The sequence below is a fragment of the Dermacentor variabilis genome, chromosome 2 (assembly GCF_050947875.1).
Source record: "Dermacentor variabilis isolate Ectoservices chromosome 2, ASM5094787v1, whole genome shotgun sequence".
Classification (NCBI taxonomy): domain Eukaryota; kingdom Metazoa; phylum Arthropoda; class Arachnida; order Ixodida; family Ixodidae; genus Dermacentor; species Dermacentor variabilis.
Window position 1 is genome coordinate 246,774,709 of NC_134569.1, and position 23,690 is coordinate 246,798,398.

The 23,690-nt window shown below is 46.5% G+C and overlaps 1 protein-coding gene across 4 annotated transcripts in view; it reads left to right on the forward strand.

Moving 5' to 3' along the window:
- The window catches only part of LOC142573220 (sorting nexin-4-like), a 117,707-nt gene that overhangs the window by 321 nt on the left and 93,696 nt on the right, over window positions 1-23,690 (forward strand). For 2 of the 4 annotated variants that reach the window (XM_075682811.1, XM_075682813.1), the window contains exons 2-6: window positions 23-126; window positions 823-946; window positions 13,555-13,632; window positions 14,202-14,377; window positions 16,041-16,113. In XM_075682811.1, coding sequence (XP_075538926.1) covers window positions 23-126; window positions 823-946; window positions 13,555-13,632; window positions 14,202-14,377; window positions 16,041-16,113 — 555 coding nt within the window. Of the gene's footprint in view, window positions 1-22; window positions 127-822; window positions 961-13,554; window positions 13,633-14,201; window positions 14,378-16,040; window positions 16,114-23,690 lie in introns of those variants that run through there. The other 2 variants (XM_075682812.1, XM_075682814.1) reach the window with 2 other exon arrangements.

Sequence of the window (23,690 nt, forward strand, 5' to 3'; positions counted from 1 at the left end):
ACTCCTCTCCCCTCTTTTTCAGCAGAGTGGAATCTGCGAAATCAACATAACGGAGGTGGAGCGTCGCTGTACGGGCACTGTCATGCCGCTGCAAGATGTTTACATTGCCTATCAGGTGGAGTCAGTGTGAGTTGCTTCGTTTTTGGAACTTTGTTTCTGCTATCTGGCTGATTGTGGACAATAACTTCGTCTGACGTCTGCACTTTCGCGTACATGGCGACGCCGTCGTGCTCGTGACTTGGTTCCATTTCGTTGCACCTTGAGCTTGCTGCACGCACAGGCGATGGAAATGTGCTGCTATTCATAGTGGGCTTGCGTTTGCGTGAACTGCGGAGAGACATAGGGGTTCAGCTGTTGCTATATATGTTATGCGAAACCTGATGATTTTCGTAGCTGTAAAAAAAGAGGTTTGATTATTTTGTTTTGTACATGGCCTGCACAGTGTAATCGCCCATCAACAAAACATAATTATACGCTCAAGATTGTTTGATGTCATGTGACAAATATACACACACAGTGAACCACCGATATCTTATCAATGTCCAGGTATGATTCAGTCATCCATATTACATCTAAAGGACGTCCTACTAACATTTACTTTGTAAATATAAAGTAGCCGATGTCTTGCTGACATTCATTCTACATTCACTATTGTTGCCCCTATTGTTGCCTCACAACGCGGCACATCATACACATGGCTATGTGGCTGTGTTGTGTCTTGCAAGCCTCGAAATTTTGTCGAGGGAATGGTGAGGCCACCTTTGGTGTCTGCTTGCCAGAAACTTGAATAGCCCTTCTCACCAATGTTATCTCTTGCTGCAGCATCCGGGAGCCTAGAAAGACACCGTACATTGTGTGGCGGCGATACCGGGACTTCGAGTACCTGCACAGTCACCTGCAAGACGCATACCGCTACGTTGTGATTCCTCCTCTGCCTGAAAAGAAAGTATGCATCAGATGGTAAAACTATTATTATTTTGTCGTATCTGGTCAGTGAATTGAAAAATTTTCTAACAAAATTCTTGCTGGGATAGTTGAGGAACAGACATGACGTAAGTTGTGCAAAAGTGTGAAAGAAAGGAAAAGAGAGGAAGAAAACTTGGGACTCTGTACTGCGGCCTATTCTTTTTCTACCAAATTATTGCACTACTTGCAATATTAAAAGTTACTATTCAATATTCCCTATAGTGTCTTTTTAGTAAGTCTTGAAAGTTTTGCTTGTCTAGAAAAGCCCCAAAACCAAGACTCCACAAGATAGGTGCTAATTTTCTGTCGCCACTTCTGCATTGACACAAAAACGCTGGTACTTCGAGAATTGCATGCACATTCCTGTTGTAGAACATACACTTACCTTATCTAGGCAGAAACAAGCGAAAAAAGATGTGAGATACAGCCCTTATAATTTCCTTAATATGTGAATGACAGCCCCGGGGGCCATCGATGCCCAAAGTCAGGCTTTCTTTCAAAGCATGTGTTGACTTTACCATGAAAGGATTTACAAAGCAATTTCTGTGTGCTTGTGACTGTTAGCTACCAAATTTGTTCCACCATTGACACACACCTGAGCATGTCCATCGATTTCATGCACGAGTTTCTCTACATTGTCTACTCTGAATACAATGCTTACTGACTGTTCTTGCTGGAAGCCAATGCTTTTTAGCAATGCTCTAAATTTGTGCCAAGCACAGAAATTCTAGAAGGAAGGCATTGCAGCTAGTGCTTTTTTTGACTGCACTGATGTGCTACATCTACAGATTTATTTTCCTAACATATTCCAAGCCTGTTACGGGCCTTTTCTCTAAGTGAATTTTTATTTATTTTTTCCTTGCGGAATTTTCGGAAACCTGGCCTTGCAAACCTAAAGTAGCTGACTGGAGTCTGATGATCCATGTACCTTGTATATTATTCTCACACTTTTGTGACCTTCTATTGTGCTCTAAAAATATTAGAGATTATAATGCTACTTCCACAATTGTTTTAGTCATAATTTTCCGGCAGGTCGCAAGCGAAGTGATTTGTAGAGTACTCAGTTCTGACTTCACTCACCTTAGAGGAATTTGTAGAACCTTTTCACAGAGTAGTTTGCTCTAAAGGAACGAGATGGCGCTTTTGTGTGGCAAAAACACGAATTCAAGACAATTACCACTTCTACGATCAGCTGGTGGAAATGCAGCTGGCTGATGGCTGATGTGCTATGCTTCATTCATGCTGCAAAATGTGTAATGGTAGAGGGAAGATGTGTGCAGTATACGGTTGGCAGCAAAAATAGTGACTGGCATATAAGGAATGTAATGAATCTGTATGGCCAAGTTCACAGACCACTGCTGAACAAGGACTGCCTGTGTTGCTAGCCCTTCATAATGCACGGCCTTCCTCAAGGATATAATGTTCACTCATCTGCCAGTGTTGTATCATAAACCTTTAATTTAATTTTTAAGCAGAAAGTTTGGACAGCTTGGAATACACTTCTAGCCCAGCTTTTAGTATGAGCGCCGTATATACTGCTCGCACTGTTTTAACAAGGCGTAATGAGCTCTAAAAAAGTGTACATGTCCTCTGACTGAAGCTTTGGACAATGGCTTGTGTCATCTACGCAGTCACTGTTTACGATAACCGCCAAAACAGGTTTCTTGGGTCGCACCGGGCTTTATGCACATTCATTGTAAACGCGGAGGCAGCTGAGGCAACCACTGGATGCATCACTGCATGATTGAACTTGTGGGGGCCCCCGAGATCACTGTAAAAAGGGTCTATACCATATGCTGTAGTGAAGAGGATCCACATTTCTCTAAGACAGGACATTAAAGACACAGTCAAACCTCCATGTAATAAACTTCAGTGTAGAAGAATCCTAAACATAATAATTTTAATTATCATAGCTAACTTGATATTGATAGAACACCACATATGGTTAGCCTGACACCTATTAAGCGTTGTATAACATATTGCGTTTATTGATAATGTCAGTGAAATGAAATTTTACTGCTGCCGCAAAGGAAGACCGAGACATTGAATGGTAAGGGTATCACGGGAGCCAGTCGTTGGTTAGATGAGTTACATGTAGTTGTTTGAAGAGACACCACCCTCAGAAACCTAGCTGTGAGCGTGGTGCAGGAGTTGCAAAAGCTTACTGCATCAATATGCACAATAGACACAAAGTGCACAGCGTTCAGGAGGCATGCAGATTTAGGGCAGTGCACTCGGACAAGTGCTGGCTACAGAAAGCAGCTTACATTCATTGCAAAAGAATGCATGCAGAGGTGGAAAGTGCAACAGGACAAGTCACGAGGCATCTGGATACAAATTTTGTAACTGATGCTTAGTCGACAAACTTCTCTCAAACAATCTGCTATAGAAACAAGCAAACAGGAGACCATATGTGAGGCAGTGCATGATGTTTTGAGATAAAAAAAACGGCCTATGTTTTTGTGTGAAAAGTAAACAATGCTGCACAGCTGCATACTTTTCAGGCCACACAGAAGTGACAAAAGCTTAATGCACAAGCACAAGGCATGGAAAGCTTAAGTGCGCGCACACACTTGATGTGGCACACACCAGCAGGCACTGTCAACAAAAAGCAGTGCGGGCAGAAACAGCAGTTTGACAGGCTGTGAGGCACTTGTAAACAAATTTTGTGAAGACTGCAATAATTAAATAGACAAGCTTTAAGCCAAGCTATAAGGTGCAGAAACTACCAGTAGATGATGCGTCTCTATGCGTGCCACCACTACTACGTAAAGAATGCACAGGATGCAGCCACTGCTGGCAAGATGTCCTCCGGTGTAAAGGGGCTGTGGCTCATGCACAAATAATTTCTAAGATATATTTTTGTGTAATATTTCGGTCCAACTTAAGTTGTGTGGCCATTACATAAGTGTGGCCTTTTAATGTGCACTATGTCAGTGTGATGAAATTTCAGTGCGGCAAAGTGTTGTTTCGAGTAGTGTGTTGTATCAGGGTTTAATTTTAATACTAACAGCCTTTTCTTTTTAATTTGGCAGCACAGAAGAGGCCACTGAATGTGTAGTTAATTAAAAAATGTGATTACTGAACAGCATTTTAAATAATCAGCTTGAGGCATGTGTTGCACTGCTGTCATTGAAGCTGGTTGGTTTTCAAGGCGTGTTCAGTTAATAGAAAGTTTCAAAATATTCCTCTTTAAACTTGGTAAGAAATGCGTTAGTGTTTTATGTGCTATTTTTCTGCAAAGCCTTCAGTGCTTGATGCATTTCAGCACATTCAAAACACAAAAGACATTGAATTCTCATAATTCTCTCTAATTCTCATAAACTATAACCAGCTTGTTCAGCAACAAGGTTTATAGAAATCCTTCTTTCTACTTGAGGGACAAAACTGCATATAATGCTAATGCATTTCATGATGAATTTTAGGAACAAGTATCTCAAAAGTGAAACCTACTAAGTTTACGCAGGTTTTGCTTACTAACTGTTTCTAATTCTGGATTTCTACACATTGCTTTAAGATCGACAATTAAAAGTTTATTAGGAAATATTAGATAATTAGTTAATCAACGATTATCATGTGTTTTCTTGTGTCCGCTGCAGCTAGTGTTGCATTGCCAAAAGAAAGGCGTTACTATTGTAGGGTTCTCACCCGTACTCTTGGGACAAATGAACGACAACACAGTAGTGCAAACAATCACAAGGGCATTTATTGCACCTTTCATAGATCAATGCCTGCTAAGCCAAGTTGCTATCCACAAAACATGCCGATGGGTGTGCGACAAATCTAGGAAGTCCGACTCACCACGACCGGATAGCGGGCGAATATGTTCACCCCCATGCTGGATCCCAACACTTGGTCGTTCGCTCGTACGATCACGCGAACGGTGGCGCATTCGAACGAGGCCTCACGAGATGGTCTCGCAGACCATGGATCAGCGCATGTTCGGAACGTCCACACCGCTTGACGACCTCAAACCAAAGAGGCAGCGTGTTCTCCCCCTGCGCCGCCAACCAACCCTGCCGTGAGGCGGCGTTAGCAGCGCAACACTCGCGCCATCTCTCGTATTGCGCTTCAACCACGCCGACCGCCGCGGGCCCCAGGCCACACTGCAGGAGACGGAAGCTTTGCGGGAAAAACAACATATCAGGGGACGCGTGAGAGTCGCGCATCCCCACATCCCCCCAACCTTGTATCACTACTTATTCCGACGAAACATGTTATACGGTCTAACATCAACCCGTGCTTCGCGAACAAGATAGTACATGCAACAGTGGCCGCGCTGAGGAAATGTCCACGCGCTGTCCATAGCATGCGAGCCGACATTGTCCTTAGGTACACCGCTGGCGTCCGCTGGTCACAGCAGCAGCTTTGCAGACTCGACAGCACGATTCCAGGCCAGGACTCCGGAAATGGCGACGCAGTAGTCGGAACGAGCAAGCGTCGCTCGCGCCGACGCGCCCTGCTGACAAGACCGCCGTAACTGTCAGTGACCTCCGACTCTTTTGTCTGCCGTCGAGGGTTGTGAGCTGGATACAGGAGGCCACCGAAGTCGCTGCACCGAACTGGCCAGAGCATCACCATCGCCCGGGGTGGCTCGATCGTAGTCCGGGGCAGCAGCGCAGACGATGTGCAGGTGACAGCAAGCCAGGGGTGACTCCAATCACGCTGCATACACTCAACACACTCGGCAAACACTAAAGTAGTGCAAGGGAGTGGAATTCTGCATGCGCATAGCCCACGTGGTACAATGTTCAACTCGGCTAGCAAAAGATCGGGCGGCTACTCATATGCTAAGTTTATGTGAACGAAGCTCGCTTCCTTGAGTCGAACGAGTAATTTCAATTCGTGCGAGGCTAACTAAAATGAGAGGAGCAAAGTGCAACACCTTAACGCCACGGTCCGCCAGGTTGTGTCCCTCCACGTGCGACAGGCAGCTTCGTAAAGCCTTAGACCTAAAGCGTCGCTACCCTGACAAAACCGGCATCCAAAAAACAACACCCAAAATGGGCGCAAAACATGCAGCCGCGAGGAGTCGTCAGCTCTGTTAGGTGGTCCTACTTCGCTCGGTGCACACAGCATTCGAGTTAACGGCGCCCACCGTCCTAGACGCTGTCGGAGCGCTCGGTGCCAGGCCGCAATACCAGTCAGCCCGTAGTGGCACCCGTGGCCCGCGGCCACCCTACTCCCAGAGCTGCAACTTCATCAGAGTCAAAGAGATAGAAAAAGCTATTTACATAAGAAATTCAGAATACCCACGAGGCTTCCATACTCACTCGCTTCAGGCTTGCCAATGCTCCGCGGGCGCTAAGCCTCGCTCTCCCAAGATGCAGACCACATGGCTCTCGTACCGACGAATGTTATTTAAAAAAAAAACACTTGCGAAAAGGCTTAGCATGTTGACAAGTTCAAACACACTACAGCCACCGTCGCCTCGCTCAAGAAAGCACACCGCCAACGCTAGCGATCAAAATCCACGCTAGGCCTACACTTCGGTTCAAACAAAAGTCTCGAACGAAGCAAAACTTTTAAATCTATCGTCCGATGCCCCAAGAGGTCCACGTTGAGCAGCCAGATGTAGGGTTCTCACACCCATGCTCTTGGGACAAATGAACGACAACACAGTCGTGCAAACAATCACAAGGGCATTTATTGCACCTTTCATAGATCAATGCCTGCTAAGCCGAGTTGCTATCCACAAAACACGCCGATGGGCGTGCGACAAATCTAGGAAGTCCGACTCACCACAACTGGATAGCGAGCGAATATGTTCACCCCCATGCTGGATCCCAACACTTGGTCGTTCGCGCGAACGGTGGTGCGTTCGAACGAGGCCTCACGAGATGGTCTCGCAGACCATGGATCGGCGCACGTTCGGAACGTCCACACCGCTTGACGATCTCAAACCAAAGAGGCAGCGTGTTCTCCCCCTGCGCTTCCAACTAACCCTGCCGTGAGGCGGCGTTAGCAGCGCAACACTTGTGCCATCTCTCGTGTTGCGCTTCAACCACGCCGACCGCCGCGGGCCCCAGGCCACACTGCAGGAGACGGAAGCTTTGCGGGAAAAACAACATATCAGGGGACCCGTGAGAGTCGCGCATCTCCACGCTATCTAGACTTCACTTTCTTTAGCAAAACTTCAACATATGCGTTCACACAGGTGTTGTAGCTTCGACGGGGTGGCCGGACGAATGGTTTACGGCATGAGGCCTAAACGGCCGGGGCGCGCAGCGCCGCAAGAAAGAGCCGGACTGCTTCAGTCGGGGACCAGACAAAAAATTGAATGTTTATTTCTACGGAGTCAACTTACAGGAGGCAACTTACAGCGTTTGGCACTGAGTGGCCCCCTGACGTAAAGACCCAAAACCAAAACCAGAAGTTAACACAGGATACCACATCACCTCTCCCTTGAAAGGAAAAATGCTCTACTCGCTCTCCTCGCAACAAAAGTAAGTTACGAATCAAAGAACACATGTTAGCACTGTAACACACATGATTAGTGATGACATCTTTACACAATAGAAAATGACATCTTTGGCTTCCCCATTTAAGAAAAACGCACAACATGAAAACTGAATATGAACTATTGCACTCCAGTTCTGCAGAGTTTCAGTACCCGTCTTGGGAAGACGATGAGATGTAGCCTTGCACACACAGATAACACATGAAAAAAAATTCACAAAGTACAAAAGTAGACAGTACAAACATCTGTGTGCCGCCTGGGACAGCACTGATGGGTGGCTCATTCACCCTGAGCCTGACTCGAGACAGTCTCTGTGGCTGTCGTGGATTGGGCATTGTGCGTAAAAGCACTTTACACTCCATAGTCCCCCCGTAAGAATGCTAAGGACTTTTAATGTTAAAAAAGCCTTTTGGCATGAAAGACAAATTCGTATGGCAGTCAGCACCGTAGTAATGATGTGCGTACTGCACGATTACGCTACAAGAAACGTAATGTATCCCCTATACCAGTAGTAACTGGAAGAAAAGGTGGGAGACAATCATCAAGGGAAGGGTTGTCACTGGAGTGACTTTTTCCAGTGAATTTTCCAAGCAAATCCTGTAGTGCAGGGCATTTCACAAGTTTGGATACATTCCATCGTTTGCCATTTTCAAGCGTGAAAGTATTGCGACCTACCCTACGGTAAATCTTAAATGGACCTGAGTATTTAGGACCGAACGTTCTCGAGTTACGTACTCGGACAGGATCTCCTGGACGAAATTGAGGGCATTTTGATGCACGACGATGGTCCATGTACGTCTTAACACTTTTGGCGTAAGAGCCGAATTCGCATGCAATCACCTCCTTAACAGTCTGGAAGCTATACTCGGTATCCTGACCCCAGACAAATGGTTGTCCTTGCTTTAGCAGTTTCCTAAGCGGCTCTACCAATTCAGCATACTGGGGGATCAGTTTAGCGTAGTATCGCGTGACACCAAGAACTGAATGCAGCGACTTCTTGTCAGTTGGCTGCGGTGCCTCAACAACTGACTGAACTTTGTTTTCCAGTGCCAAAATACCGTTTGTAGCGCCGACTTGCTCACGGAAAACCCGAGGTTGAGGACGCAGTTTTGCCGAGACTGGTTGCATTGATGCTCGAAGATGAATGTCATGGATGAAGTCCTTTACAAGTCCCGATTGTCCTGAGTACGGCTGGGCGAACTCCGAGGGAGCGTTATGCGGAAGAGACGGAAACTGAACGCTTGGGTCAGCTGGAACTCCTGACACTTGTTGGCATGTAGCGAAATCAAGCTGCGTACGAGCAGGGGACTGTCGATGCTTTCGGTTCCTCGAACCGCAAACTGAAGCGAAATGTCCTACTTTTCCGCACACACAGCAGGAAACGTGCTTGGCTGGACAGCCTGGATCAGATGCGATGTGGTGAGGTGAACCACATCGGTAGCAATGGCCCGCGATGTCTCGACTGGCTTCGCGGAGTTCGAGCCGCACGCCATGTTGACCGACCTCCCCAGGTCGCGACTTTCCACCATGCCGCCATGCGCCATCTTGATGCCGCTGGGTCGAGGGAGAAAGGTGGCGGGAACCGCCATCTTGCGCGCCCGGGCGAGGAAGATGATTGCTGTCGACGCCATCTTGGCGTTACGTCAAGACGCGCTTAACAGACGAGCTGTTGAAGACTTGAAGTTCGTTGTGAACTTGCTGTACGGTTTGTCCGATTTCCTGGGCCTTCTTGAGCATGAGGGACGCTCCTTCGTGGAGTAACCTTTCTCGTATTCTTGTTGATGCGACGCCTTGGAGGATTTGGTTGCAAAGGGACTCATCATGCCAAGCACCGAACGCACAAGCAGGCGCTAGCCTTTGTAGTGCGGTGACAAAGTCCTGAAAGGTTTCTCCAGGTAGTTGCTTCCTGTCCCGGAAGGTAATGCGGTGCACCAGGGATTGAAGCTTTCTTCGTAGTGCTGGTCGAAGATGCGAAGAATGTCTTCGAACGTAGCGGCCGTCTGGTTCGTTTTCGACGCGCGGTCATAGTAGAGACGCTGCCCCTCAAAGCCTAAAGTACTCAGTAAAGTGGCTTTCTTCCTCTCGTCTTGTAATGCTTCGCATCCGGTCGCCTGAAGAAACGTGCAAAAAGAATGTTTCCATGTGAGCCACGGTACCAAATGAGTACCAGGCAATGCAAAGAAAGGCGGCATGGGAGGTACGAACGCCATGCTGGGCACCGAAAACAAAGGTGGAGGAGTCGTAGTTGCGGCGTCTTGCATGCCGGTAGCCGGAGGAGGAGCAGAAGTAGTACGGCAAGGGCACGTAGGAAGCAGAGTAATGGTTTACCTTGTCGTCAGTTTGTTGTAGCTTCGACGGGGCGGCCGGACGAAAGGTTTACGGCATGAGGCCTAAATGGCCAGGGCGCGCAGCGCCGCAAGAAAGAGCCGGACTGCTTCAGTCAGGGACCAGACAAAAAATTGAATGTTTATTTCTGCGGAGGCAACTTACAGCGTTTAGCGCTGAGAGGCGCCCTGACGTAAAGACCCAAAGCCGAAACCAGGAGTTAACACAGAATACCACAATGGGGTAGACACCCCATTTTCAGCTTTCTTTGTCAACAACAGCAGTGTGAGGCTTCCTACGCTATGGTATCCTCCTTGTACTATCGTGCATGACAGCGTCTGTCAGACTAGGTTTGATGCGCATTCGCTGGTTCCAAGGTGACTAGACACACAATGCAGGAATTCAAGATGTACAGGAGTGCAGGCGACACTCAGCCTTTTTTTTTTTTTTTTTTAAATGATCATGCTTGTATCTATGTGCCATTGTCACTGTCATCGTCATTGCCACTTGCTGAGCACAGAACTTGTCATTCTGTTAGATAAATTAATCACAATCGAACCTTATAATAACAAACTCACATCAAACACAAAAATAGCATAGTTATATTCTGTATTTGTTATAAGCATCTTGAGTAGTTATGCTTCTTCTTAAGAACCTGGCGTATAAGCTTGCTAGGTTTTGTAGGCTGAATGACAACATCTGTGCCACGATTATCTGCTTCATCATATGCAGCCTGGAGCCAGGTCACAGAGGTAAAAATTTAAACTGCTGACAATTCATCAGCAAGGAGAAAAAACAGAACAGTCAGTGCTGTGTATGCTCCTCTGTCTGCCTCTTGTTTCTGTACATCCAATTACGCATCAACAACAAGAACAGCTTTACAGTTTGTTGCCTGCAAGACTTTGCACTGTGCTTGCTCCATTTTTTTTTTTTTTTAGCTCACTCATATGGCTTGCGACAAAAATGCAGCTGTTTTACTGACTTTGAGGTTTCTGAAATCTGGCAGTCGTAAGCTCTGAATAATGAATGCCTTCCTCAGAAAGCGTAGCAACAGGAAGTCTACCTGGAAAAGCCCCTAATGGAGAAACAACAAATAAAATAGGTTTCATACTTTAAGAAGATACGGGCCAACCTAGGTGCAGTAAGGGTGCAAGCAGACCAAACAGGCTGGCGCTTGCAAACAAATACGCAGCTTTAGAACAGACAAATGAAGGTAACCTAGAGATAATCAATGAAACCGTAACTATGCTGGTTTCAGAAGCAGAATTGTAGTGGGAGGTAAGGCACCAAGGCAACCAGTAGCTAAACTCTCCCAAGTAGCAAAGGACCTAATAAAGAAATAACAAAGCGTGATAGTGTCCAACTCAAGAGATCAGATAGAATTCACGGAATTGTCAAAACTGGTCAACAAGGAGAAAGTAAGGGATATTCAAAACTATAATGTGAGAAAGACTGAGGAAGCAGTAAAAAATGAATGCAGCGTGAAATCAGTGAGAAGAAAACTTGGCATAGGACAAGTCAAGATGTCTCAACTGAAAGATAAGCAGGGTAATATCATCAGCTATCTTGAAGGTATAGTAAAAGCAGTGGATGATTTCTATACTGACCTGTACCCAGAGCAGCCACACTACCTCCATTCTAAGTAGTAATGAACAGGGTACAGAGGCTCCTCCTACACCTAGATAACCCGCCGTGGTTGCTCAGTGGCTATGGTGTTGGGCTGCTGAGCACGAGGTCGCGGGATCGAATCCCGGCCACGGCGGCCGCATTTCGATAGGGGCGAAATGCGAAAACGCCCGTGTGCTTAGATTTAGGTGCACGTTAAAGAACCCCAGGTGGTCAAAATTTCCGGAGTCCTCCACTACGGCGTGCCTCATAATCAGAAAGTGGTTTTGGCACGTAAAACCCCAAATATTATTATTATTATACCTAGATATGAGGTCAGATGTGCCTTGCAAGACATGAAACGGGGAAATGCAGCAGGAGAAGATTGAATAACAGTCGATTTATTCAAAGATAGAGGAGATATGCCTGAAAAACTTGGGGCCCTTTATAAGAACTGTCTCACGACTTCAATGGTTCCAAAGAACTGGAAGAATGCCAACATTACACTAATCCACAAAAAGGGAGACATCAAAGAATGGAAAAATTATAGGCCCATTAGCTTACTCCTAGTATTATGTCAAATATTCACCGAGATAATTTGGAATAGAGTAAGGGCAACACTGGATTTTAGTCAACCAAGGGAACAGGCAGGTTTCAGGAAGGGATACTCTACAATAGATCGCATCCATGTCATCAATCAGGTAACCGAGAAATCCGCAGAGTAGTATCAACCTCTCTATGTGGCTTTCATAGATTACAAAAAGGCATTTGATTCAGTAGAGATACCAGCAGTCATCGAGGCATTACATAATCAAGGAGTACCAGAGGCATACAAGAATACCTTAAAAAATATCTATAAAGATTCCACAGCTACCCTGGTTCTCCACAAGAAAAGTAGAAAGTTACCTATCAAGAAAGAGATCAGGCGAGGAGACACAACCTCTCAAATGCTATTCACTGCGTGCTTGGAAAAAGTATTCAAGCTATTAAAATGGGAAGGCTTAGGAGTAAAGATCGACAGCGAATATATCCGCAACCTTCAATATGCATATGACATTGTCCTGTCCAGCTACACTGGGGACGAGTTACAACAAACGATTGAGGACCTTAACAAAGAGAGTCTAACGGTAGGGTTGAAGATTAATGTGCAGAAGACAAAGATAATGATCAATAGCCTGGCAAGGGAACAAGAGTTCAGGATCACCAGTCAACCTCTAGAGTCTGTGAAGGACTATGTAATTACTCACTGGGGACCCTCATCGTGAGAATAAAATTTACAGAAGAATAAAAATGGGTCGGGGCGCATACGGCAGACATTGTCAGATCCTGACTGGGAGCTTACCTCTGTCATTGAAAAGAAAGGTGTACAATCACGACATTCTACTGGTGCTAACAAATGGGGCGGAAACTTGGCGGTTGACAAAGAAGCTTGAGAAGAAGTTGAGGACCGCGCAAAGAGCGATGGAAGAAAAAAATGTTAGGCATAACTTTAAGAGATAGGAATGGAGCGGTGTGGATCACAGAGCAAATGGGGATAGCCGATATTCTAATTGACATAAAGAGAAAAAAAATAGAGCTGGGCAGGGCATGTAATGCATAGGACGGATAACCGGTGAACCATTAGGGTTACAGAAAAGGTGCCAAGAGAACGGAAGCGCAGTCAAGGATGGCAGAAAACCAGGTGCCATGATGAAATTCGGAAATTTGCAGGTGCAAGTTTGAATTGGTTGGCGCAGGACAGGGGTAATTGGAGATCGCAGGAATAGGTCTTCATCCTGCAGTGGACATAGATAGGCTGATGATGATGACATCTGTACAAAATCGTTTGAGAGTCCCTTTAACAGGAAGCACCTAACTAAACCCTTCTTATATGTGTGGTTTTTGAAGCAAAAATATTGCTTCTTTTCCATCTTTGTGTGCACTGCATTTTTCATTCACATTTACAATCTATTCCCATTAATGTGTTAGTGACTTATACCTCACACAAGTTCGACCAGACAAGTTATTCTGACATTTCCGCATGCATTTCTGCACTTGTAAGAATAAACAGGGGAAAACGAACTGGACAAAGTTCAGAGTTCTCTCTTTTTAACATTCGTAGCTTCTTATGGCACTTGGATTGCTCCAAGAACAAAGAAAAAAGCAAGCATTGTTTTGAAACAAATTGAGCCCATAACTGAGATGCATGCCCTTTGCAGGTGCAGTTTCGGTGGCAGAAGCTGCCTACAGACACCCTAGACCCAGAGTTTGTTGAGCGAAGAAGAGCCAGCCTCGAGGTATGCGGCTTGTACTTCAGTTTGCACTTCTAAAGGATTTCTGTCACACATTTTTGAAGTTGTGGATACTCTGACGCATGCTTGTTGGACGTAAACAGACAACACCTGGCAAGTGTGTTAAGGCTTAGAAACACTTTTAAGATGTTTGATACTAAATGTGGGCACGACCTGGTGTCATTTCCATTATCATGACACACACACATCTGCCAACTCTGCCAATATATTGAAGCATTTGAAAAGACTTGGGTAAAGAGGAGAAATTGCACCCTGATATAGTGAAGCATTTGTAGAGTCTTGGGTTGATTTTGGGCAATGGCTAAACAGAGACTTATGAATAATTTTGAAAACTCCCCTCTACAGCTTTGCTGTCTTTGATGTATGAGTTGCTCAGATAGCTACTCATCTGGGATTTTATTGATTTTTCATAATTGTAAGCACCTCTTCCAAATTGACCCTACTAGCTCTTGTGCAGTCAATGTTGATGACCTTTAGAGTGTAGTTTATAGCTGTCTTTGATGTCTGTACAGAAATCGTGTGATATGCTTACTGTCATGGCCACCCATGCGCAGACTTTCCTGCGACGGGTGGCAGGCCATCTCGAGCTGTCGGCTGATCGGCTCTTTGGTGAGTTCCTGCGGCATGAGGCCAGCTGGCGAGATGACCACAGCACGGGTGGCTTTCTGCACCGAGCAGACAGCATGCTGCGCATCTTCAATGCTTCCCTGCGGCTTAGAAACCCCGACAAGTGAGCATTGTGGCTTTATTGTCCTTGCCTCGCATGGCCGTGATCTCAGGTCTCACGCTGCGAATGGTTCGACATTCTGCTACACAGGCTTCACATGCTCTGGGTACTGCTCCTAAAGCATACCTTGGTTTCAGAAAGTAAAGACCAAGGTGGGGTGGGGGGTGGGGGGGAGTGAAACAGAAATCAAAGATCCCAACGTGTTAAATGAGCGTCAGGCACAAATAGTTACGAAAGAGAGAGATAAAACATCTCTATTGAAAGGTCTCTGCTGGGTTCGAAGGGGGAGCATTGAGGCCGGGAGGCAAGTTCTGTAAAGCTGCCCTTTCCGTCAGACACAGGCCGGGCCCTGAACTGTAGCGGCATCCTCCGCTGCACCAAAATTTCAAGAAATTAAACAGTAAACTCAGCAATTTCACGCAAATTTCACCTTGAGGTGCAGCTTAACGCCAGCGCAGTGCACGCTGCTGTGAAGTCACATTTCAAGGCAAAGTACTCCGCCATTCAAAGTTTCTTGGTCTCCTAGAGAACCCCACCCTCTCCCCACCCCTGCGTGTTAAAGCTCCCTTCTCTTCATTGTTACTCATTCTTCTCCTCTGTACAGGCCGCTATTTCGCATTTAGTAGTTGGCGAATAGTGCATGCAGTGTCAGCAAACTCTATTCCCATGGTGCTACCTCAATCTGCATGAAGCACTTTGCAATATGGCGAAGGGACAAATCACTGTTAAGATTTTCAGCTTGCCCACATTTGCTCCAATGCCAGTGCCCATGCGAGGGCGGCTCCGTGTACGCTGCCTGCCTCCGTCGTGGGAATGCTAGCTGTGAAGGGATTCAATTCACGTCACATTCATCCGCGATCACGTCCATCGTGGGAATCCAGGTTTAACAGCACCGCCGAAGAAAGGGGCTAGAAAAGAGTTGCTGGTCATAGATACGATGGGGACAAGTGCATCTGCGAGTTGGAACTGTTTTTTGCAAAGATTTGGGTGTTGTTGTATGCAGTTATTTCCATTTATTATATGTGTGGATTTTATTTTGTTTTCAGACTGTTGTATTGAGAGTGTGGGTTATACATGAAAAAATATGGTAGGCATTCTCTGTCGTATCGGCGCCGCCGCTATCAGTGCGTGATCGACGAAAGACAGGAGACAACTGTAGTCGAAAACGCCAGCAAGGGGAAAAAGCCCAGTCTTTATTTCCACAGCCGTTTAAGTAGAACCAGCGTGACGTCAGTGACACGTGGTTCCATACATGCGTCAGGCGCAATGACTCGGCGCGCCCTGCGGGAGCGTGCTTTCAGCCGCAGAGAAATACATTCCAGCACACTCTCGACAGGAGCTGATGTAGGTTTAACACATTCACTGTACCCTTAGTGCCACCAAGAGTGATGCTGCCGCTACTTGAGTTGCCACTTCAGTCAACATTGGAGTCTGGACTGCGCATGATGACCAGCCAAATGCGATTTTATCTGGTGAAGGTCAACTTCATTATCAAAATAATAAAACTTAGGTCCCATTTAAATATATAGCCACTGGCCAGGGCCTTTGGTCGGGATTGAATTAACCGAAAAATCAAATTGACTAGAGTTGAATAACTGAAATCTACTGTATCTCAAAGTGAGTTAATATGTACCTCCTTTTGACAGTTGTTACTTTCTTTGTGCAGAGAATTTGAGGAGGTGAAGAGGTACAGCATGGAGCTCAAGACGAACCTGACCAACTTCTTAAAGTCACGAGCTGTGAGTACTCTATTTGTCTGCATTTGTCCAATTTTAGTAGTTGATGTAGGTAAAGAAACACTTCTATACAAAGTATGGCGGCCATAGTCATGCTGGCATAGTACAGTTATGTCTCATTATAGTGAATACAAATCACTCATTTGGTCATCTCGAACACTTTCGGTGTCTTGTTCTGCATTATAGGTAATGTGTGGTTTGTTAATGTTGAGCACCAACTCGTCAAACCGTGACCGAAAATGGAGTTGCGCACATTAAGAGTAGTGTGAACTGACAAAGGTGCATGGGAGCCGTCAGATGCACACAAAGTTCTTGTTTCAGAACTAACGCCATTTGGATTAATTGGATTCAGCTCATCATAGTGATATGAAAAAGTGTAGCTACTAATAGGATATCTGCTTTGACTGCAGTGTAATAAAGGTATGTGTTGCTCACACCTGCTTCCAGACAAGGAGTGAGTGGAGATGTTTACAGTCATCCTTTTCCATGCCTGGAAATTCATGAGTGAATGTCAAATATCTTATACTAGAGCTACTTATTCTTTGTTGGTCCGTTGAAAATTTAGCTTCGGCAGATTTCTTTCACCTTAAGTATCATAGCAACAAGCAGTAACAAAACATATTGACAATTTGGAAAACAGCTAGCCACTTCAGAAATTTGCTTAGTGCAAACTGTTACAGTGAAACCCTGATCTAAAAACATTTATGTAATGAATTGTCACATTTAACAAAGCAAATATAAAATTTGGTTGGACATGCTTTATTTCACTGAGTTTTTTGCTATAATGAAACCAAAAATGTAAAATTTAAAATACCATTAGTTACAGTGACACAAATTTCGTTTGCTTGCAGCTCCATTTGTATACAGTAGAACCTCGTTCATATGTTTTGGAAAAAAACTGCAAGAAAATGTACTATTCGAGATAATTTTTAAAAAAATTGACAGACTGAACTGCTGTTGACACCTACGTAATGCGAAGCGCCGCGTGGATCGTTGCGGCACGAGACGCCGAACGCGTGTCGAGCTGGTGGTACTGTGGCGGTCCGAGGCACGTTTTGTTGTTTTCCTATTGCATGTTGTTTTAAGAGGGTGACGGGAAACCGAAACGAAATTGAGCTGGCAGGCGACACCAGTTGCCGCCGAAGCGAAATGTGATGCCCACATTGTGCCGCCTGCAGCAGGGAACGGCGCCGCATTTGGATTATCGCCTACTAGAAGCATGCAGTATGCTGCCAATGGTATTACACACCACACGCTGTAAAACTCTAGTGCACTAGATTAGGGGTAGTGGGCCGTGGGAAGGCTCCGCGGTGAAGCAGTTTTCCCAGAAATGTACAGGTGGCGCCGCTGCGTCTTTCACCTGGGCACTTCATGCATGCATATGTGTGGGATGTCTCTTCACCCCATTGGAAAAACGAAAAGAAGAGTGATAAAGAGGGGAAAGAAACCAAGTTGCTTCATTTTCTTTACTTGTTCTTTTTTTCTTGCAAGGACACATGTTCAAAAAGTTTCATTGGTACATGCGAGCCCAAGCACGCGCCAGTGGCATGACCGCCTTATTGGAACCTGCACCGAAAACATTCAGCATACATACAGGTTTAGTTCTGCAGAGAGTGCTTCATTTACACGTAAAAAAATAAGCTCCAATCTATGCTGCAAAGGTGGTTGGACAGCGAAGCTGTAGATGACAACTAGAATAATTGCCCATTGCGACATAGGTTGAAATTATTCATGTGGCGACATTCAAATGCACTTTACCTAGTTACTATTACATTTCACCGGCCTATGACTTGGCATGTGCCGCTACTTCGTGCACCTACAAAAAGTGAGCCAGAAAGAAGAGAAATTCGCCCCGCCTCGTATGCACGCTGCTCTTCCATTATACGTGTGTGTCTCAACAGAAAGCAGTTGTCAGGTGGGTTCTTGCACGTATGAAAGTGTAGTTACGTCATTCCCTGCTTTGTATACTGCAGTCAAGCTGTCGTCGCTGCAGCAGCTAACACAGTGCTAATCTTTACTGGGAAACGTATGCGGGGTGTGCTATGTGCTTCGCATTGCATGTAGGCATAGGAGTGTCTTATCATCAATTATGCATGCGGTTTGGATGCTTCTTTTAAGCTTGTTCTTTATTGAAACGTATGCTGTTCTGCATAGGCGGGAAGTTCTCATTTATTCATATATATATTTTATTACTGAGACCGACCAAGTTGTCCACCGCTGTTTATTCCAAAAAAGGCAACACCCCAGCTCATGCGCAAAGAAGTAGAATAACAGGGAATATGATGATGTCTATGTACAAATGAAAACGATGAAGTATGTTAACAGTGCTTACACTAACTTCCCCCCGTCATGGAAGTGGCCAGCCTGGCAGCAGATTAGAGATTATCTAAACGGGGAGTGAAGGGCTTCATCCACGAGACATGAACAATTTCGTCAGTACAGCGGCGCCGGTCAGTGACGGAGTGTACTGGGTGGACGAGATAGTTCACTGCAGATGTTTGGTGCACAATGGTGTATGGGCCAATGTAGCATGGAAGGAACTTCTCACAGAGGCCTGGAGTGCGGACTGGAGTTCGGACTGGAGTTCAAAGCAGAACTTGGTCTCCAGGGTGAAAATGTTGGTCACAACGTTCGTTGTCGCAGTGACGTTTGCACTCAGCTTGGGTAGCTTCTGTGCTTTGCCAGGCAATTTGATGGCAATGTGCAACTCGGGCAGCAAAATCTTCTGGAAGCGACGCGTTAGGCGAAGGTGCTAAAAAGAATTCTCTTTCGAATATGGTGGAAGGAGATCGTCCATACACAAGGAAGAAAGGGCTGTAGCCGGTAGTCCATTGAATAGCAGTATTATATGCGAATGTCACAAAAGGAAAAATTTTATCCCAGTCAGTGTGGTCAGGTCAGATATACATGGAAATCATGTCAGACAGCATACGGTGAAATTGCTCAGTAAGGCCATTGGTTTGCGGATGATAGGTAGAAGTAGATTTGTGGATAGTATTAGCAGCCCGAAGAACTTCCTCGAGACCTCATGACATGAACGCCTTGCCACGATCACTGAGAAGAATGCAAGGATCCCCGTGGTGCAAGACGATGGAGCACAAGAAAAAGTCGGCGAACTCGGAAGCAGTACCTGATTGCAGAGGGGCAGTCTCGGCATATCTTGTTAAATGGTCGGCCGAAGGGACAATCCAACGGTGTTCGGAGGGTGTCAACGGCAAGAGACGATATAAATCAATACCAACAAATTCAAAAGGTGCATCCGGGCAAGGGAGAGGTTTTAGTAAACCGGCAGGAGAAGATGTCGAGCGTTTCCGGTGCTGACATGATGCACAAGGGGCAATCTATTTGGCCACCGTTGTGAATAGGCCAGGCCAGAAGCAGTGGGTCTTTATGCGGTCGTAAGTCTTGGGGAAGCCTAAGTGGCCAGCTGATACGTCGTCGTGAAATGCCTCTTATACTCGCAGGCGAAGGCAGTGAGGTAGAACTGGGACCCACCGGTGACCTGTTGGGTAGTAAACGTAATGGTGTAGCACGCCATCTTGAAGGCGGAATTGTTCAAGTTGGCAACGTGAGCGGCTGTTGGGTGGTTCGGCGAACCCACTAAGGTGATCCGTGAGAGCTCAACAGTAGGAGTCGGCCCGCTGAAGCGACACAAAATCAGACCATGATGAAAGAGTAACTTGGTCCAGGGGCATTATCGAGAGCTGGTGTGAGGCAGGCGTAGCATCGGAACGATGTGGTGCGGAAGACGACGGCGCGTTACCAGGAGAGAGCGAGAGTGGGCAGCGAGACAGTGCGCTTGCATCATGATGACTTTTTCCAGACTTGTACGTTATAGTGAAGTCATATTCCTGCAAGCGGAGTATCCAGCGTCCTAAGCGTCCTTACATGTTTTTCATTGATGACAGCCAACACAGAGCATGATGGTCGGTGATGATGGTGAAGTGGCGTCCGTAAAGGCATGGGCGAAACTTCTGAATCGACCAAATAATAGCCAGGCACTCTTGCTCTTTAACGTTGTAGTTACGCTCAGCTGGAGAAAGTGTTCGGCTGGCATATGCTACGACTTGCTCTTTAGAGGCTGCATTACGTTGCAGAAGTACTGCGCCAATACCTTATGCGCTTGCGTCAGTATGGAGTATGGTGGGGGTTCGATTATCAAAATGGTGAGGCACTGGCCTGGAAGTAAGATGTCGCTTAAGATCTTGAAAAGCCCGCTCACAGTCGTCAGTCCATGTGAAAGAGCCACCGGTAACCAGTAGCTTGTGTAGAGGAGCTGCTATTGCAGCGAAGTTCCATATAAATCGACGAAAATATGACATCAAGCCGAGGAAACTACGTAGATCTTTCTGCTTCCGGGGGCAAGGAAACTGGAGAACAGCACTAATCTCTTCGGGGTCTGGCTGTATGCCATCTTTTGAGACGACGTGGCCGAATACTTTTATTGTCTTGCTTGCAAATTTGCATTCTTTTGTATTGATCTGGAGACCAGCATTTGCAAGGCACTTGAGAACTTCGTCTAGTCGATAAAGATGTTGGCTGAAGTCAGACGAAAAGATGGCAATATCGTCCAGACAACAGAGGCAGGTCTTCCATTTTAGGCCACGCAGTACGTTGTCTATCATGCGCTCAAATGTGGCAGGAGCGTTACAAAGGCCAAAAGGCATCACGTTAAATTCATAAAGTTCGTCTGGTGTAGCGAATGCGGTCTTTTCTTCGTCAGTCTCGTTAATCGGAATTTGCCAATATCCTGATCAAAGATCAAGGCTGGAGAAATACTTAGCCCCTTGTAGTGTGTCCAAAGCGTCGTCGATTCGAGGTATTGAATATACGTCCTTGCATGTGATCTTATTGAGCGCTCGATAATCGATGCAAACGCGGACGGAGCCATCTTTTTTTCTTTATCAGGACCACGGGAGAAGCCCATGGGCTAGATGGAGGCCATATTATCTTCCGCGCAAGCATGTCAGCAACCTGTTGTTCAATGACCTTTCGTTCGGACGCCAATACACGATAGGGGCGTCGTGATATCATAGCGGAACCATCGGTTTCGATGTGGTGTGTAGCCGCAGGAGTTTGGCTCAACACAGGGGAACAGCTATCGAAACAGGCTTTGTGCATTGCCAAGACCACCAGTAAGGCTTCGGACTGCACGGCTGTTAGGTCAGAACCAAAAACGGTTGGAGGAGGAAAAGAATCATCCAAACCTGAAGTTGATGCTGGCGGTGAAGAAGGGCAAAGCGTCACTATAGAGATAGGTTGAGTGTCGGCGAGGGTTGCCACAGTCATCCCTTTGGGCAGCATTACAGGATCTGGCGTCGTGTTGCAAGCAGACAGAAGGGTGCGACCACGTGAAAACCGGACGGGACAGGTGGCAATGAGAATTCCGCGAGAATTCTCATTGGGACAATCCAACGGTGGCCAATGTGTGGCGAGAAGTGAGTGAGTGGCGATGAGTACTTAGTACTCATCATGAGTCATCAGTAGTCATCATGAGTCATCAGAAGTACAGTACTCATCAATGAGTACTGTACTTCTCGCCAATGAGTGGCGAGAAGTGCAGCGGGAAGAAGGGGTGAATAGGTCGTCTCCGTCGGCGATCTGACTCGATGTTGCGGCTACAACGTCTTCGTGACCAGGACGCAAGATGTAGTCTGCAGCGATGGCCAAGTTCACGCAAGAAAGTTAAGAGTCTGTAACAGGTGCAAGCGCTGTATCCATGATATGGACAACTTCCTCTCTATATGAAATTGTGTCTACATTCCTACAGAATGTAGGAAGTCCCAACCCAGTATAAGTTCATGGATACACGTTAGAAGGATGATAAACTCACTGTCTTGGCGTGTGCCGTCGATGAGAACATGAGCAGTACACTGCCTGTCGGGGTGAATTAATGCATTATTAGCACCACGCAAAATATGTCCAAGATAAGGCATTTTTACTTTCCGGAGCCAGGAACACAGCTCACTACAAAGAACAGAAATGGCGGCACTGGTATCGAGAGCTGACGCGGGAACACCTTCGACAGTTAAAGAAAGCATGTTGGCCGGGTGAACGGGAGGAATTTGTGAAGACTGATAAGAAGCAGTTTCCCCGCCAAAAACTGCAACAGTTAGTTTTCCGATTGCTGGTTCACAAGATGGGAAGTGGGGCGAAGCGGTGATGTAGAGCACCGGTAAGGCGATGGAGAACGACGTCTGGCCGAATGGGAACTATAAGGCAGATTGGGAGCAGCTGGATAAGACTGAGAACGCTGTTGCGGGAATGAGTACGATCCGGGATAGTAGACGTCTGGTTGGTGAGTGCGGTCTCTCTCGTGCCCAGCATAACATCGTCTTTCATCCTGCTGGTGACAGCAGCAGAAGCAAGATATATGGCCACGTGTACCACAGTAAAAACAAACAGGACGAGGTGGACGCCACTGAGGGTAGGATGGCGCAGCAAGTGCTCTGGTTCCCATCGAAGCCAAATGGTCATAGGAAACGTCAGTAGGCATGGAGGTCACGGTAGGGGTGGGTAGCGAAGCAACATCCGCATAGGTAGGTGTGGGGCGCGCTACCGGAGCAGGATGCGTCGTGGGTGTAGTCATCGCTGTCAACTCTTGTTTTACGACCTTGCGCAAGTCGAAGATGGGGGTTGGGGTGCAGGTAGCAGGTGGACGCCCTAGGTCTTGTAGTTGAAGCTCTTTGCTGATAATGGTGCGGATAACAGCACGTAGATCTGGATAATGGGGAACCTGAGGATCGCTGCTGTCATGTTGAAGATGAATAGACTGCAGCTCGTCTAGGCGTTGACACGTGGAAGTGATGTCTTGGACAGAAGCTGGATTTTGCACGATTAAGGCGTTGAACGCGACAGACCCACTTCCTTTTAATAAGTGGCGAACGCGTTCGGCTTCCGTCATGCTAGGGTTCGCACGGCGGCACAGAGCCAAGACATCCTCTATGTATGAGGTGTAAGACTTGTGGAAGTTGGAGGCGCGTTCCCAGCTTCTGTTTGGCGACTTCTGCACGACCAGACGAGGAAGCAAATATTTGCCGCAGCATGGAGGTAAACGTGGACCAATCCGCGATGTCGGATTCGTGGTTGAAATACGACATCTTTGCAACACCGGTCAAGTAAAATGCAACGTGCCTCAATTTCTGGGTGTCGTTCCACTTATTGCAAGAACTCACGCGGCCGTAGTGGTCAATCCAATCGTCGACGTCATCACCACGGAGTCCCGCAAAGACAGGGGGATCGCTCTGAGGGCTTGTCACAGTCCAAGAGGGCACCGCAGGCAGGGTCGTCTGTGTGGTAGGGTTAGCGGCACCGGAAGGGCCAGGATTGGAAATGTCCATCGTTGCAGGGGTAGCCGGGCGCAGGCAGCAACCGGAACGTAGCTCCAGGGAGGACGGGAACGCGAGAGGACGTCGGGGTTTTGATGTACCTCCACCACTTTATAATACCGAGACCGACCAAGTTGTCCACCGCTGTTTATTACAAAAAAGGCAACACTCCAGCTCATGCACGAAAAAGTAGAACATGAAAGATGATGATGGCTATGTACAAATTAAAATGACGAAGTACGTTAATAGTGC